Source organism: Populus euphratica, unplaced genomic scaffold, assembly GCF_000495115.2.
Source record: "Populus euphratica unplaced genomic scaffold, PopEup_1.0 scaffold683.1, whole genome shotgun sequence".
Taxonomy (NCBI): Eukaryota; Viridiplantae; Streptophyta; class Magnoliopsida; order Malpighiales; family Salicaceae; genus Populus; species Populus euphratica.
The window spans coordinates 58,368-75,368 of NW_011500555.1; the positions used below are offsets into that span (position 1 = coordinate 58,368).

Here is a 17,001-nt window from a genome sequence, read left to right on the forward strand (position 1 = left end):
ACATAAGTTATAATCATGAATGCTTGACGAGATTTACAAGTATTAGCATTAATTGAATAAGATGACTAATGTAATCATGTTAACAATATATAATCTGATTGGAACCTCCTTTGTGTGTGGTTTCCAATTCAATAATAAGAGTTTATACTATACTTGTTTGATATACCATTAGTGGAACCTCTAACCTTGACATTTGTTATCATCCATGAAAATAACAAAATAGCAAAAACTATCATATAAGAACATAAAAGAAGATCCTAAAATATTAATAAATATCAATTCAAAAGGAGAAGAAGTTATGTTTACCTGTAAGTTCTAAAGATAAACATGATACTTTTTTCTAAAAGACATGTTGAACAATTAAAATTAAGATGTTTTAAAGTACATACCACCTTTTTTATTTGACACTAAAAAACTTAAAATTCATAAATTAGGATGTCTAAGGAAATGATGTCAGATATCAGTAAAGACAAAAACATATACAAACAAGAAAGCTTAAGGTAAAGATGTTGCAAAAAACCAAGAAATAACATAAAAACCATCCATACTTTGAATAGAAAAAAGCACATCTTTGGTTATAGATCCTTGACAAAAAAAAAATGAAAAAACATAGGCATTATTTTCAATGTTATAACCTAATTTTTTTACCTTTATTTTTTATATTAAAAAAATAGAAAATCCATAAAATGTATCTTTTCATCAAACTTAGTTATTTGTTTTAGGTTATTTTCATCATTTTTATTAAATTGTTTTATGCTTATAAGTAATCATAAAAAGTAAAAAAAAATACAAAAATACAAAAGTACAAAAAAATAATAAATAAATAAAAACATATACAATTGGGGTTTGAAATTGGACCAAAATTAAGTATTACAGGTAAAATTTGAGTTTGAGAATTTTTAGGCCACAATTGAAAATTGAATTGAAGAAAAGGGTTTAAATTGGTTTAATTTGGCTAAAATTGAAAGAAATTGAAGTTTAAGGATGAGTTCAAAATAAATAGTCAAGTTAGAAAATCATTTAAGGGCTTAATTGAAAAACAGATTGAAATTGGGCACCAAATCAACTTAAAAATGAAAAATTAGAAGACTAGGGGCCAAATGAAGACAATAGAGAAATCATAGAGGTTGCCTTAATTCCATCTAAGATATAAGATATAAATGAAAGAAGATTCAAAGATTAAGGATTAAAATGCAAAAGGCACTGAAATGATAGGACGAATATGAAATTTGATATAATTTCAATTGAAGAAAACCTAAAACACAAGAAGTGAAACAATGTCTTTTGCTTGGAAAAGGGAAGAATAATATTTGACCATTCAAAGGATAGTGGCATCGTTTTGTTCCTAAAATTTGCTGAAATCTACTTTTTCTATAATCATATATATTAGGCAAACTTTTTGTTTATATTTTGCCCCCAATTTCAACTCTGAATTGATCCTTCCTATAGGTAAAAACACATAGGCTGATAATCTGAAACATATGGTCCACTACACCAAAGCAATATAACTTCTTTTCTGCCATTATTTTCTCCCCATGAGTGGGTCAAGCAAAGAGATCTAGGAGGTCATCATTTAACTCATGTTTAACCTCAAGTTCATCCGTTTTTTAAAAGACTGATATCATGTGAGATTGACAGCCATAATGAATAAAATTCAAGTAAAAAATCCTCTTCTATAAAAGGCTACTTTCATACACTTAAAAGGAGAGGAGAGAACAATAAAATAAAAGGAGGAGCATAAAGGGAAGAAAAAAATCAAAAATCAAAAATCAAAAATCAAAGAAAATGAGGAAGGGAGGAGAGCGAATATAGAGAAAGGAACTAAAAAGACACGTGATTGGACAGGTGGCCTTCCATATAAGAATTCGACTCAAAGGTATACTATTAGACACAAGGTTTAGAAAATCAATAGTAATGCTTTCTTGTAGGCAAATAAAAGGCTTTTAATCTTTGTGTCTCAACAAAAAGAATTGATTCTAGTAATGTTTTATTCATAATACTTGTTTGGTCTGCGACAAAACATGTCTAAGTCAAGTCACTATCTTTTTCTCATTTTATAAGTTCTATTCTAATTCTTGTTTCTTTATTTTTAATGAATTAACATGTAAGTGTGGGACCTGAAATTATATACTTGTGAAAGTATAATTTTAATTTTTCATGTTTGAAAATCTTCAATAACCCGAAATGTTCTTGAGTAAATTTGAAATTTATATGGAAAATGCATATTATCAATTCATAAGCATAAAAAGAGAAGACAAATGAAAAATTGATTTTATTATGTTCTAAAGGTGTTTATTAGGCAAGCAGAGAACACGTGGAGGCATTTGTTTTTTGAATAGATGAAGAAAAATAAAGAAAATCCTTGCAAGCCAGCATGCATGAACTTCTCTTTTACTAGGCTAGGCGCATTAAGCCACTTAATATTGGATGCTTTTCGTTTTTTTAACTTTATTTTTTGAATTAATTAATTTAGATTAATTAAATAAAAGTGTGGAATGCCCGACATAGGTATTCAAGTTTAATTGACATTACATAAAAATAAATAAATTAAAAAAATTTGTGATATTTTTAATATAATAGCATTTAATTTTTACTTGATTTTTGAATTAGAATAAACATTTTTTTATGCAACCCTATATTATATATATATTATGAAAGCCTTTTGAAATTTTAAGGCACATTTGAAACAAAAAGGTCGTATAACAACTTTATTTCTGAAAAAAAATATAAATAAATTGGAATCTTGCTTATTTAATCGCGACTGATGGGAGTTTGCCACGCTTTCAAATCTTACACACTATACATAGTAATAAAAGGGTAACTGAGAATAATCCTTGTCGGCCTACGTTTCAGGAACTAATCTTATTTAGTGCTTTGTGAGAGGTTGTGAGCCTCAAAACAAAAAACAAACTAAAATAAAAATGAAAACACAAAGTTGAATTAATTCCCAGTTGTGTTTCTATTGGTCTTTTAAAATATTTCAATACAATTATATTATATTATAATTAAATAATTATAACAAAAACTGAAAGTGCAGAAAAAATTAATTCCCAGTTGGTCCTTTTCTTCTTTGCTTTGATTATTGACTTTGTCCTTGTTATTCCCCCTAAACCTTCTTTAAGTTTAGTTTTTGGATTTTCTAAATCTCTTTGATTTTTTGCTAGATTTGTGAATTGATTTTTTTAATTTTTTAATTTTACCATTTAATAATAAATTAATTGAAAATTAGATATTATAGTGCAGAAGTTTATAGCTTCACCTAATATTTTAAAATTTTAAATTGAAATAATTCTTTGATAAATAAAAAGGATTTCAAGTGAAACAAAAGTGGAAGTAGGAAAAAAATAGAAATACAAATATATAGCAAAAAATATACATGCTAGTTTATCCCTAAAAAAATTAAATTTAAACATGTCTTTTGTTTTGAGATATTTAGGTTGTGTTTAGTTTTGAAAAAAAAATATTATAAAGAGATTTTTTTCATGGAAATTAAGAAAATATGTTTATTAGATATAATTCTTATAAAATAAAAAACAAAATCTTTATTTTTCTTAAATTAAAAATTATAAAAGAAATGGCTATAAAATATTAGGTTAACCAAACAAAGTACTTATTTTTATTGTGGAGAATGTGAAAAATAAATTGGTGTTTTATATATTTATTTTTTTGAACATTGAAGAATTAGAGAGAAAAAAAAACATGTTTTCTAGAATACAATTTGTTATTTTGTAAACATGTTTTTTTAAAAAAAAATTCACTGCAAGACAATTAGAAAAAAAAACAAGAGAATTGTCAATGAAAAATATTTTATTGTTGTTTACCAATGAAATTTGTGCCAAAAGATTTTCATCAATAATTTCAAATGAAAACAAAAATGGAATAAAATAATAATAATAATAATAAACTCCTTTGGTAGTTTTGTTGATATTTTTGATGTGTTGAATTATCGACAAAATTGCCTATAGAATTTTTATTGATGATTTTAAAGGAAAGTAAAATCTAATAGTTCTCGCCCCTATTTTTTATTCTTTGATTCAATTCAAACCATAACCTTAATTTTTTAAAAATCTCAACATCCTTCCTCTAAAATTTAGTCACCCAACTCGCTGATTCTAATGCAACATCTCTTTTTTGTTCCATTTCTTATCAAGTTTCACTCTATCAAGTAAAAACACATACTTGTTTTTGTTGTGACACCCATTTATGTTTAATTTATTTGAAATTTATAGTTTGTATGTGTATTTCAATGTTTTACTTTTATAATGATAATTTTATTCTATTAATGTATGATTTATATTTTAGAGTTTGTTTGAGATTTGTAGGAAATGGATGTAATTTGTCACTAGATGAGATTGAGTATGTTTTTGTAACTTTGATATGTTAGAATTGAACTAATGATGGATTATTTAAAGGGCATCAATATGTTAGAATTGAACTAATGATAGGTTATTTAAAAGGTATTAATTATTTTTTTTTGTTAATTTTATAGTTAAGTTAAAAATTTAAATTTTCTTAGATTTTCTAAGCTAGGTGAGGATTTTGTATGTAACAATTTAAAATAATTTAGAGGATAAATGTTTTTTTATATGATTATTAGACAAATTAGTGTAAAGTTGCTTTTAGATTTTTATAATGGATTTTATATTTAGTAAACATAGTAGATGATTCACTTTTTTAAAAAAAATATCATTTCTCTTAACAAATTTAATAAGCGAATCAAAACTCACATTGTGATCAATCTAGCAAAACCAATCAACTTGATAAGGAAGTTGGATATTTCCAACATAATTAAGGGATCAATCACTTTATGCCTTTTTTTATTACATTTTAATTTTTTTGAAAACCATTTATTTAATCCATTATTCTAATAAAAAAAAATTTGGGTTTAATAAGTTTCTTAATATTTAAAGCTCATAAAAAGAACACAACTTGTCCTAAATTTAGCTTACTATGTAGTATGTGATGCAGACAAAAGCAATACAAAAAAAACAACAAAAGTAAGAATACAAAATTATGTTGAATAAGGATTACATAGAAGCTCTAATTCAAAGTTATATTACTAGATTTATTTTTCAAGTAGTCTCTTGAAAAACAAGCTAAATAACTTTATTTATATTAAAAAAATCCTAAGAAAAGTTAAAAAATAATAAAAGTGTTTTAAATTAAAAAGAAAAACAATTCTAAACTAACTAGAAAAATATAACAAATCTTGAATAATAACTCTAGGCACTATCAAAAAGTCTTTCTGATCTTTAATTATTACAAAATCTTAACCCTAAAGAAAATAAAGTTTTTATAATCTTTTAAAATAATTTAAACATGATCTAACTAATAGTTAGGTAGAAATTTATGCCCATTAACATAAAACTATGTGTTAGAAAAAAAATTATCTACATCAGTCTCATGGGGTTAGAAAGAACTTACCATTGAATTCTAGGCATCAATCTACCTATATTGTTGTTGTTGTTAACTATTAAAAGTGATTCCTTTACACTCCATTGACTCCTAATGTGCTCACATTGTACATTTAATCGACTTAATGTCCCAAATACTTTAAATTTTTATAAAACCATTATTAGTTGTTAATGATTTGTTTCATATTATACATTCTCATATTATTCTGATTACTCACAATCTCATTTTTATCTTGCTTCCGTTCCTTTTATAAAATGAGATAAAACAACATTTTTTACCCATCCTCTCAACAACTTTCCCCTCTCTCTTGAGCGTCAGGCCATTACAGTCTCCTTACATGAAACTATTCACTGCAATGATGTTTTTTTCTCTCTAATTTATATTTTTTTATTTTAATTTTATCATTGAACATTAAATTTATTAGATTATCATAGAATCATGATTAATTTATGCTTCATAATTTTATTCAATTTTTTTATGAGATTATCTCAGACTCATGACTTGAATTACGAGTTTGACGGGTAAACTCAATTGTCTTGAGTTTTTTTTTTATATTTTTTCTAATTGATTTTTTTTAATTTCATCCCTTAATATTGGATTGATTGGAAATTAGATTTCTTGATTTATTTAGGTCTGTTTTCTTGAGGTTATTCTCATTTCATGGCTCGGATCATAAATTTAACAAGTTAATTATGGTTGACTTGAGTTGTTTCTTATGTCATTTTTAATCAATTTTTTTTAATTTCATCTTACAACATTTAGTTGATTGAGAATTGAACTTTATAATTTGATTTCTTTTTTAATTTCATCTTACAATATTGAGTTGATTGAGAATTGAACTTTATAATTTTTTTAATTTGTTTTTTATTGGGCTATCCAAATCTCATTATCTAGGATTACGGATTTATCAGATTAACTTGGGTTGACATGAGTAATTTTCTTGAGTCCTTTTTTTTATTGATTTTTTTTAGTTTCATCCTTTAACATTAAATTTATTAAAAATTAATCTTCATAATTTGTTTTTATTTGTTTTTTATGGGGGTATCATAAACTTATAACTTAGTATGTGAATTGATAAATTAACTCCAATTAACCCAAATCAATCTAATATGTTATTATTTTAATATGTTAACCCAAATCAATCTAATATGTTATCATTTTAATATTTATTAAAAAAAATTATTTTAAATATTTATTTAAATTAAATTATATTTTTATTAGTTTTTTAGTTCAGCTGGCGTTTTGCTTTCCCAAAAGTGGGGAACCCACCCTAAGCCCACAGAATTAATCGCACTCCATGTGCTTTTGGTCTGTACTGGGAAGGGCATAAATTAGAGATAAAATGAAATTATTGGTGAGGCCCATCCGCACATTCCACACATATCCTTCATTCAATCAAGGTTGAAAGTGTTTTGGGGGTCGCTCACTCAGACAGCGATGATGGTAGGTCCCTGGAGAGGACTTCCATGGTTGATCATGTCAAGCATTTCTAGCCTCCTTCAAATGTGACCGAAAATACCCAATCTCCATTGTTTCTTACTGAACAGCTAACCGAAGTTTTCTAAGAGATTTGAATTTAAAAAAAATAAATTGAATCAACAATTTTATTCCATAGGAAAGCCATCGAGTAAGTTGCTTTGGCGGTCAAAGAGATTTGATGATTGGTTCATTCATTTAGTATTGCACTACCCAAGGTCACTCGATGCTCGAAGTAGAAAACAAGGGAAATGCCGTGGAACACAAGTTTCCTTCGAGTTGAACATGTTTAGTGATTAATCTTTGAAAGACAGTGATGGGAACCTAATAACACTGCACTGGATACCACTGAATATAATGGCATCTGATACTTATGTTCAGCAACGCTAGACCACAAACTATAATTGCGGGCAGTGTCAAAGTTAAAAGACAACCAAACTAGAACTCTCTGCGCCGGCTAAGATTGTTGAATATTGTCCTTCATCCTTGCTTGTTTGTGGATAAGTAGAGCAATTAATTACAGGGCAAACCTCCACTATATACTGTCCCTACATGTCGAAGGGGGACTAAAGCAACAAAAGTGCCCTGGCCCAATGTAGGGGTTGGGCTCGAAGAAAAACATAATCCCATTTTGAATTGTGATTTTTATGTGTTAGCTTTTAAACGGGAAAGGTTTAAGGAAGCCATAACCCATCAACAGCTAATTAGCAAGTGAGCTAGTAGCTTTATTTGTAAGTAAAGTGACAAGGAGTCAATTGAGAAGGGGGGAGAAGATTGCTTGTTCGAATCTTATAACTTGGTATTTCTTAACTCGTATGTAAGTGTGCGGTCGACTGAGAATCTTGAATTGACAGGCTTTCCCTTATGATTTTATTCTTGAGAATGGTCTTCCACCCAGAAATCACATCTAGGACTCGATTGTGTCCATGGTATAAAAATAATAATCTCACAAACTAATTAACTTCCCATCAGCAGGCAAGTTCTTAGCTAATTTGGATCAATATTTGCAACTTCAAATGCCCCGTTTGATTATAATCCAACAGTAGTTTTTCACCTTCTACTCTGATTTTATTATACCCAGGTTCATATTCTTTTCTATTTTTCTTCCTGGAACACTCTAGTCTAGGCCTTTTGTATTTCCTAGATATTCGGTTGGCTCCACTTATAACATTTCCTATATATATTGAAACGCAAATACCCTTGTCTAGGATCCAGTCCTTGCGGCGCAATTTTCCTACGTGCCCTGAGAAAAACAGCCAGCAGCATTAGTTACTCTATAAAGAAAAACTAGCTTTATGAAAGAAATATATATGACACTGGTACTGTTGGTGGGGGGGGTGTTAATTTGAGAATCTTTTAAGCTGCAAAAAGTAGAAAAAGTGAATTGAAAGAACAAGCCCATGTGCTCATGATCAATATACATATATCAAATTTGTCATAATGTTATTGAGTGAAAGTCAGTCATGCAACTTCTTTTGGAAATTGAGCTGCAGATCACTTTGTAGTTGTTGGTCTTTCGATGTTGATGTAAGTGCTTGGTATTGGAGAACATGGCAGGAGAAATGAATTGCAAAATGTACCCAGTCAAATCACAGATGTTGGCCAAGAACTCAAGCATCCAAGAACTGCAGAGTTTAGTGCATGTAAATACCTTATCGATCGTGCATTCAATTAGATTGTAATTGTGGAATGATGCAGATTGAGAATGTAACAGAAGAACTGGAACTAAATACAGCCTCCTGCTCAAAAGTTATGATCATCGATATATCAATAATAATTCGCCATTCCACTGAATAAATGAAAGCAATCATAACCAGCAATGCCCATCAAGAAATATTAGAGGTAGTTCAAGACTTAATGAGACTTTCCTTGATGGATTCACTGATCATGATGGAAACCTAATCATAGCAGGCTGAGAATGGAAGTTATGGCATGCATATACCGGGAAAACTAAACCACAAATCCAGATTACACTGTCAAATCATGGTAAAGTATCCGTATAGTCTTTGCTGTTACTGCTCGGTGTGTTACGATGAATGTAATGGATGACTCTTGTAGCATCAACTGTTCTTCATCTTTCGGTCTTAATCAACTCAGCCATGGCATTATCTAAAAAGTTGCACACGGATCTTCTTCGAGGAGATATCAAAAAAGGTTGATGTTAATTGAGTTGCCACGAGCTAAATTGAATCATGCATAGTCAGAACCATGAGGGACATTTGGTGTTGGATCATTTCACAGTATTGCATGCTTTCCACCAATTGTTGATATCCATCCTTGAATCAGTCCAGGGATGAATAATTATGTTTCCGCCATTTATATATTTGTCAACAGCATATATAGAACCAAATTGATCATCAAAACTATTAGTCCCCGTAGTTGCCATAAAGTAAAATAAAGCTACATGAAAATAGACTTGGTGATGGACTCTTTTAGCTGCCGGTGAAAAGCGGCTGCATGAAAATAACAAATTAGTTAAAAGGGTGAATGGTATAAAAAGTTCATCAATACAATAAATTAAGCTATCAATCAGAAATCAGTGGGATAGATTCAAATAATAATATTTGTTTTTTTAGAATTTATTTTTTGTTTTGTCATCAGGGATGATTAATTAATATATTAGGAGTGTGGAGATAATGTCCTCATAATAAAATAAAAAAATATTAAAAAAATTATTAATACTTATAAATAAAAGTTTTTGGATCTTATGGATTGGCATTTACATCGTATATTTTTCCCTATTTATTTCCTATCACAATATTTATCAATAATTGCTTTAACAACACATCACTTCGATCGAGGACCATTTTTGCTTGGATGGCTCTGTCATATCATGGCAGGACCATACGTGGAGCTCTTGATCTTTTCTAGAAGATCACTCCACAAATGATCATCTGTTGCAAGGATGGGAAAGGGACACCTTTAATGAGAAAACTAAGGTTTCTGTTCAAAATCTTATCAAGTATAAGCCAGTCTGGTTGCATGGGGCGACTTTATTCTAGCAATGTATACATATATACACACAAACACACACAGAGACTTTCACCATGAGTCAAATATTACTTTTCAAATATAAAAAGGGTACATGTAAGCTTTCTCAACTTATTTTTGTAGTTAAAAAAATTCTAACTAAAAATCAAAAAATTTATATATACATATAATTAATAAATTGATAACTTTGTGTGTTAATAAATAAAAAAACCATAAATAATAATTAAAAAAATAAAAAATAAATATAAATCAAGATATTAAATCTTGTAAGTCATAAGAAGCAAAGACTAAGCACTATTGGATCTGGTAAGTTAGACTAGCTCGTGTGAACAAGATATTAAATCTTGTAAGTCATAACATTTATTTAATTATGTTTTCTAAATTTATTTATTAAAATAATTTATTTCAAACAAATAATAATAACACACACACACGAGCTTTCCCTAGCAAGCCTGTATAATTGGGCTTTTATTTTGTTTTTAATCACAATTATTTCAAACAAATAATAATAAAAATAAAAAAATAAATTGATTGGATAATACAAAATGGAAAAAAGCACTATACAAGGCTACACATAATGAATATATATATATATATATTTGGAGTGATTGACATGTCTTCCTTTAGCAAATTTTTTTGAAAAAAAAATAATCAAATGATACGTCATTTGATTTGTCCAAATTTTAGCAATTATAATGCCTAAAAAATCATGGTTTATGTGTTTTTATTCCAAAACTTATTTTTTAATCTATTTTTAATAAAAAAACACCTTAGTAACTATGATAAACTTATCTATGATCTAAAAAATCAAAAACTTGTTCTAAATACTGAAATTAACTCGAAATCAAAAATCAAATCAAACATAGATCTGATTTTTCATAAACTGGTAAAAAAACACTTAATATGAACTCCCTTCATCAAATGAAACCATTAAACACAGACATCGACTATTTTAGCAGCATAAGTCAATGTTAACAATATTGTTTTCTCTTTATTACTAAAATCCAATGATCACTCTCTCTCTCTCTCTCATCTTTCCAGTAGGGACTAAAAAATAACAAAAATAATTTTTTATATTAAAATTGAGTTTGAAAAAAATTAAAGCACAAAATCATATAATTTGTATTATTTTTAAATTTTAAGGATCAAAGTATATTTTTCCTTAAACTTTTAACACGTTATTTATTTAAGTTTGATAATTTTTTAAATTTTGATCCATATTCTTTAAATTTTACCATTATTTAAGAGATTCAAATTAATTAGCTTTAATAAGTATTAAATCATTTAAAATAAAACTTTAAAGATGAAAATATATTTTTTAAAATAAATAAAGTTATCCATATTATTTTATAAGAGAATAATATTCACCCTACGTGTTTTAGCTTTTAAGTGTGTGTATATATGTATGCACACAGCGCAGGAAAAGACCCTTAATCTTGTTGGTGCATCATAAATTTCGTACTCATGGTCAAGTAGGCCTATTTGATGGACCGAGAGGCTATCATATCCATCAAAATGAAGAATGAAGGCAGTCTCTCCAAGGCCCGTAAGAGGTCCACCTTACCTTTTTCACATGTGGTTTATTTTATGCATGCAAAACTAAAAATTCTAAACAAAATTTTCACCATTTATTTATTTTTATATCTAACTGGTTATGGTAACTTATCGTGGAAATTTTTTGAATTATATAATAATTAGATATTTGTAAGAAATGAAATGAATAAAATTATCGAGAAAATTTGTAATTTTATAGTCAGAATTATCCTTTTTTATTCATATAAATTTTTTATTTGAAAATAACATATATTTTTTATTAGTTCATAAAAATTCTTATGATTTGAATAAAATAGGAACCACATAACTTATGATTTGATATTTTAAAAAAATCAATTTAAAAAATACTATTAATCATAATTTTTACAGACCAATATAAAAAGTTTAAGAATTACACATTTAAGAAAATCATATAAAAGATTATAATAAAAAATAATAAAATGGATGCTTTATACTCATCAAATATTAATGACCAAAATTTTCAAACAATCATGCATAATAGGTTCATAAATAGTTATTTATAAATTAATTGTTAATAATCAATTCAAATATTGTAGTGTGTATTAGCTAAAGATACTGACGCTACACTACGAGTAGGATTTTCAGCTAATTTGCAAGGCAAAAGAAGACTTTCGATGTTATGGATACATTCTTCAGCATCATGAAAGTGTTTAATTAAGAATTGAAAAGATAATTTTATATTTTATAAAACAAATTAAATAATATATCAATTGATAAATTATAAAATATTATTAATAATAATAACAGGCTAAAATGAAAAGTTAATCTTCATTGTAGATATTTAGATCATTAATAACAAATTGTCATTTTTTTATAGTTTTGAGTTAGCAAAATAAATCATCAATAATAAAAAACGAAATTATATTTTTTTTATGAGAGGATAAAAAATATATTAAAACAATAAAATAATATCTTATATGTCATGGATTCTATAATCGGGCTTATAAATTTAATTAGATTTAATATTTATTTATTTATTTTTTCATCAAAATATAAAATAAAATAAAATAAAAAAGACAAAATGGAGGTCATGTGTGTGGGTTTTTTTACAAAAAAAAAAGTTTAGTTATGCGAGCTTTTGGCCTAACCTGAATGTTAGATCTAACATTATATATATATATATATATTGTTATTTTATAAAAGGGAGGATGACTTTTTGCAGAATCCAGTATTTTTTAAGAAAAAAATTAATGATATATTATCTACTGTTTGCAGAATCTAGTAATAAAAGGTTGCCAAAAAATTAGGAATTTATTTTTTTAGTTAAAAAACTTATTATCAACTTTTTTTTATTTAAAATACTTAAAAAATATTCTAAATACCTTGATAAGTCTATTTTTAATCTCAAATAACCCTTAAATAATTTAAAATCTAAAATCAACTCGAACAAAAAATCTTCTCATAGATAAATTTACCAAAAAATCTTCTCATAGATAAATTTACCTTTTCAAGTAAGGAGAAGAAAATATAGCAGCTACATGAAACTAATCTCATCAAATAAAAACCAATATCATCCATAATACCTATATAAAATTCTTATAATTAAATAAAATCTCTTGATATTAAAATCATCCATAATATTTATATGAAATTGTTAAAATTAAATGAAATCTCCTAACATTATAATTATCTATTTTTATTATTTAAATTAATGTTAATGATAATTTTTCTATCTATGTTGAAAACTAGCAACTCAATCTCATAAAAAAAATTATAAAATAAAGAAAATAAAAAAAAATTAAGAATTAAATTAAAAATTATAAAAAATAACTATTTTAATCTACAATGATATGAGAAAGTGCAAAGCAAACAAGAAAAACACCTCACAACTTCAATATTTTTTTTTAATGATAGAAAGAATTTGCAAAAAGAAAAATAAAAACATAAGATAGGAGAAATATCAGGAGATATGCTTAAAAAGAAAGGAGCCAAATGGTTCAAATTTAATATTTTTTAGAACTTGGAAATTTTTTAAGCCTTAATAGTAAGGATATTGTGAAACAATTTTCATGTACCAAAATTGAGTTACTCCTCGATCTAATTGTCTTCACAAGAAAAAAATCACTTTTAATTGTCCTTCCTAATTTCAAAATTATAAACAAATAATAACACGCATACGCCTGCAACAATACTTTAAACATGTAAGCCGACTTCATTTGGCCTCCTTTAACATAAAACAAAACAACAAGAATCATTTAGCTCATTTAAGAAGGAAATTCATAAAAGCTTGACATAAAGAATTAAAGTGAAGAAAGAACACCAACTTAATAATAAGTTTAAATATTTTAATTTCTAGAACACCAACTTTAGACGATACAATTACAGAGGTAATTAATAATAAGTTTAAATATTTTAATTTCTGCAACGATACTAAAATCGTCGATATGTCCGAGTGGTTAAGGAGACAGACTCGAAATCTGTTGGGCTTTGCCTGCGCAGGTTCGAATCCTGCTGTCGACGTTTTCTTTTTTTTCCCAGTCTATGGACCAGCAGCATCTAGAAGGTCAGAATTGTCTTTTAATACCATAAGAATACCTAAAACACATTATCTCTTCACACCGCTGTATCAGCCTCCCCTTTTCCATGGCGTACTCCTCCTCTTACATGCACTTAAACCTCACCACTCCACTTTTCCTTTCTCCAAAACTCAAGATCCTAAGCCCTACAAAAACCTCCACTTTCACTCCCATACGCTGCGGTCCACGCTCCAACCGTGGACCTCTTGTCAGAGGCCGCATCTTAAGCACTGAAGCAATCCTAGCCATCCAATCCCTCAAACGCGCCCACAACAACAAATCTGACTCCGGTAAAAAACTCCCAAACCTCGCGCGCATGATTAGGTCAGACCTCATCTCTATCATTCGCGAGCTCCTACGTCAAGACTTGTGCTCCCTCGCCCTTCAAGTCCTCTCAACCCTCCGATCAGAATACCCCGACCAGATTGACCTTAATTTATACGCTGACGTCATCTTTGCGCTGTCCAGGAATAAATGTTACGACGACATTGACCGTTTGATTGGTGATTTGGAGGAAGGGGAGAGTTGGGTCAATTGGGGAAGTGATCGGGGGCTGTCGAGGGTTGTCAGAGGGTTGGTTGAGGCTAGGAGGAAGGAATCAACGGTTAGAATTTGTGGGATGCTGCGGAGGAGTGGTTGTGGAGACACATGGACGTCTGATGAGTATGTGGTTAAGGTGTTGCGCAGAGGGTTAAAGGAAATGGGTGAGATGGAGTTGGCTGGTGAGGTTGATAGGGAATTTGGAAATGCCTGTAGGGGTAATTTGGAGAAATTTGTTATCTGAGAATGTTTCTTGTTTTTTTTTTTTTTTTTTTCTCTCTCTCTCTCATTGTTTCCTTGGGGAAATTTAGTGTAAAATTAAATGATTTATAATTGCGTCAAAGCTATATGGAAAAACAAGGGGAAAAGAGTCATGTACAGAGCGGGTTAATGCATTCTCCCTCTCTCTCTCTCTCTCTCTCTCTCTCTCTCTCTTTTATATATATATATATATATATATATATATATAGACACACACATGTTTTTAGTTTTTATTTTGTGTTTAAAAGGTGTGTTTATTATCTTTTGTTTTAATATCTACAATTTTTTTAAATGGGTATAGTTTGACAATTAATAATTAGTTTTATCATCATAAGTTGGCAAGAAAAACAAAAGTATTAGTAGTCTAAATGGCATATTATTTGGTATTATAGTAGATTTGAGTCTACAAAAGAGAATATTTTTCATGAAAGATGTTATATGAAAAATAAGATATAATAAGGTATAGGTTGAAGTTGTCTTAATGTGACTAGTTTTATAATTGTTTAGAAGTTGAATCTGAATATTATAAAGTATTATAAACCTTATCAATTACAAACCATTATAAACCTTATCAATTATTAAATGAATATGATGAAGTTAAAATTAATAAATAAATTTTGATTTTATTTTTCATAGAAAATATAAGGTTTTATGTTATGTGGTTTCTATATATATGTGAGACACTTGTTACTTGGAAGGTCGTTATAATTTGATAGGATAATAATATATATTAGGTTTATATATATATATTTGTAAAAATATATATATTTGTAGAAAATTCATTAATCTTGTATCATTATTATTGAAATAGGTATACGAAGACCAATTGAAATTGAAAATAAAAAGTGAGGTTGAGAAGAGTGTAAATACAAATCAGATCATGAGTTTTGAGGAGAGAAGAAAATTAGATTCGATTAAGAGAGAAAAAAATAATCAGTTGGTAAAAAATAAATAGAAAAATATAGAGAAAAAACAATTAAAATAAAAGAAATCTTTAAGAGAAAAACAAAGAAGCATGTGAGCTTTATATAGGAAATAATGTTGTTAAAAATGTTCTTTATATAATTAATTCTCAGCAAAATAGTGTTGTTGTTTCTTTGTTGTAGAATTATAAACATGCAATGCCTATTAATGGTGTTTCTAGTGGTAAAGTATATTATTTCATTAGTTTTTATGGGAATTTGCTAGAAATTCTAGTGCATTAATTGTACCACTTATTGAAATTATTAAAAAACTTTTTTGTTTTTATAACCATGCATCTAAAGATAACAAAGGTCATAGGTGTATTATATTTAAATCAAGTGATTTGGTCTCAATGCATATAAGAAATGAAAGATTTTTAGCCTATAAGAGATGCAAGTTGTAGCATAGAGAAGATAGTCCATTCTAAGTTCTTGAACAAATTAATGACAATTCATATAAAGTGAATCTTTCATATGAATATTAGTATTATTTTTAATGTTTTCTATTTGATATCAGAAATGATTCAAGATCGAATCTTTTTTAAGAAGAGAATGAATTATAAAAATTAATAAGTATTACTAAATAATCCATTAGAAATACCAATTAGACCAATTACAAGTCAAGGAGTAACAAGATTAAAGAGGTACTCAATTGGCCTATTTAGGATATTTGGGATAAGTTAAGCTTTCATACTTCAACAATAAATGATAAGGCTTTAATTAATGTGATCTATGTAAGAGTTTGACAAATTTAAGTTGATTTGAGGCTTTATTTTTTGTAATACATCCTTTTACGCTAATAAACAATTTTTTTTTATCTAGCTGTTGGAGCGAGATGAAATGTTGAAAAAAAATTCTAAAGGTTTTGTTTTCTACAATGTTAGAGTTTCGTATAAATCAAATATCAAGAAAATCTTGTGATAAGATCTAAAAACTGTATTTTTCTAATTAATCTAATATTCTTTTTTCTATGTGGATTAGTAATATTATTATTTTTCTAGACTTATTTAAGATGTTTTTACCTAGTATAAATATGATTATTTAACTTGTATTTAGTTTTTGTATACTTGGTTTATTTTTTAATAATATTGTGTCTGCAAGATTGCTCATACTCTTGGTTCTTCATTGAATTCTTTTAGATTTATCAAAGATTGATTATTTTTGTGGTGTTCTTTCTTATGCCTTAAATTCTTTATTTGTTATAATTAAAGGTTTGAGGTCTTTTTCATCTAATAACTTTAGTGTCTTGGTTCAGATAATCATTG

General features: G+C 27.6%; 1 protein-coding gene and 1 non-coding gene across 2 annotated transcripts; both read left to right on the plus strand.

The window, feature by feature from the left end:
- Nucleotides 1-13,835: 13,835 nt before the first annotated feature.
- Nucleotides 13,836-13,917, plus strand: TRNAS-CGA (transfer RNA serine (anticodon CGA)). The gene has a single exon. It is a non-coding gene; the product is annotated as a tRNA-Ser (tRNA).
- A 123-nt stretch (nucleotides 13,918-14,040) lies between these two features.
- EMB3123 (PPR containing protein) lies at nucleotides 14,041-14,757 on the plus strand. Its single transcript, XM_011012232.1, has one exon. The coding sequence runs from the start codon at nucleotides 14,041-14,043 to the stop codon at nucleotides 14,755-14,757; it is 717 nt and encodes a 238-aa protein (XP_011010534.1).
- The last annotated feature ends 2,244 nt before the right edge of the window (nucleotides 14,758-17,001 follow it).

Excerpts from the sequence above, each read along its gene's own strand:
- EMB3123 (XM_011012232.1), top strand. The coding sequence starts at position 14,041 with ATGGCGTACTCCTCCTCTTACATGCACTTAAACCTCACCACTCCACTT.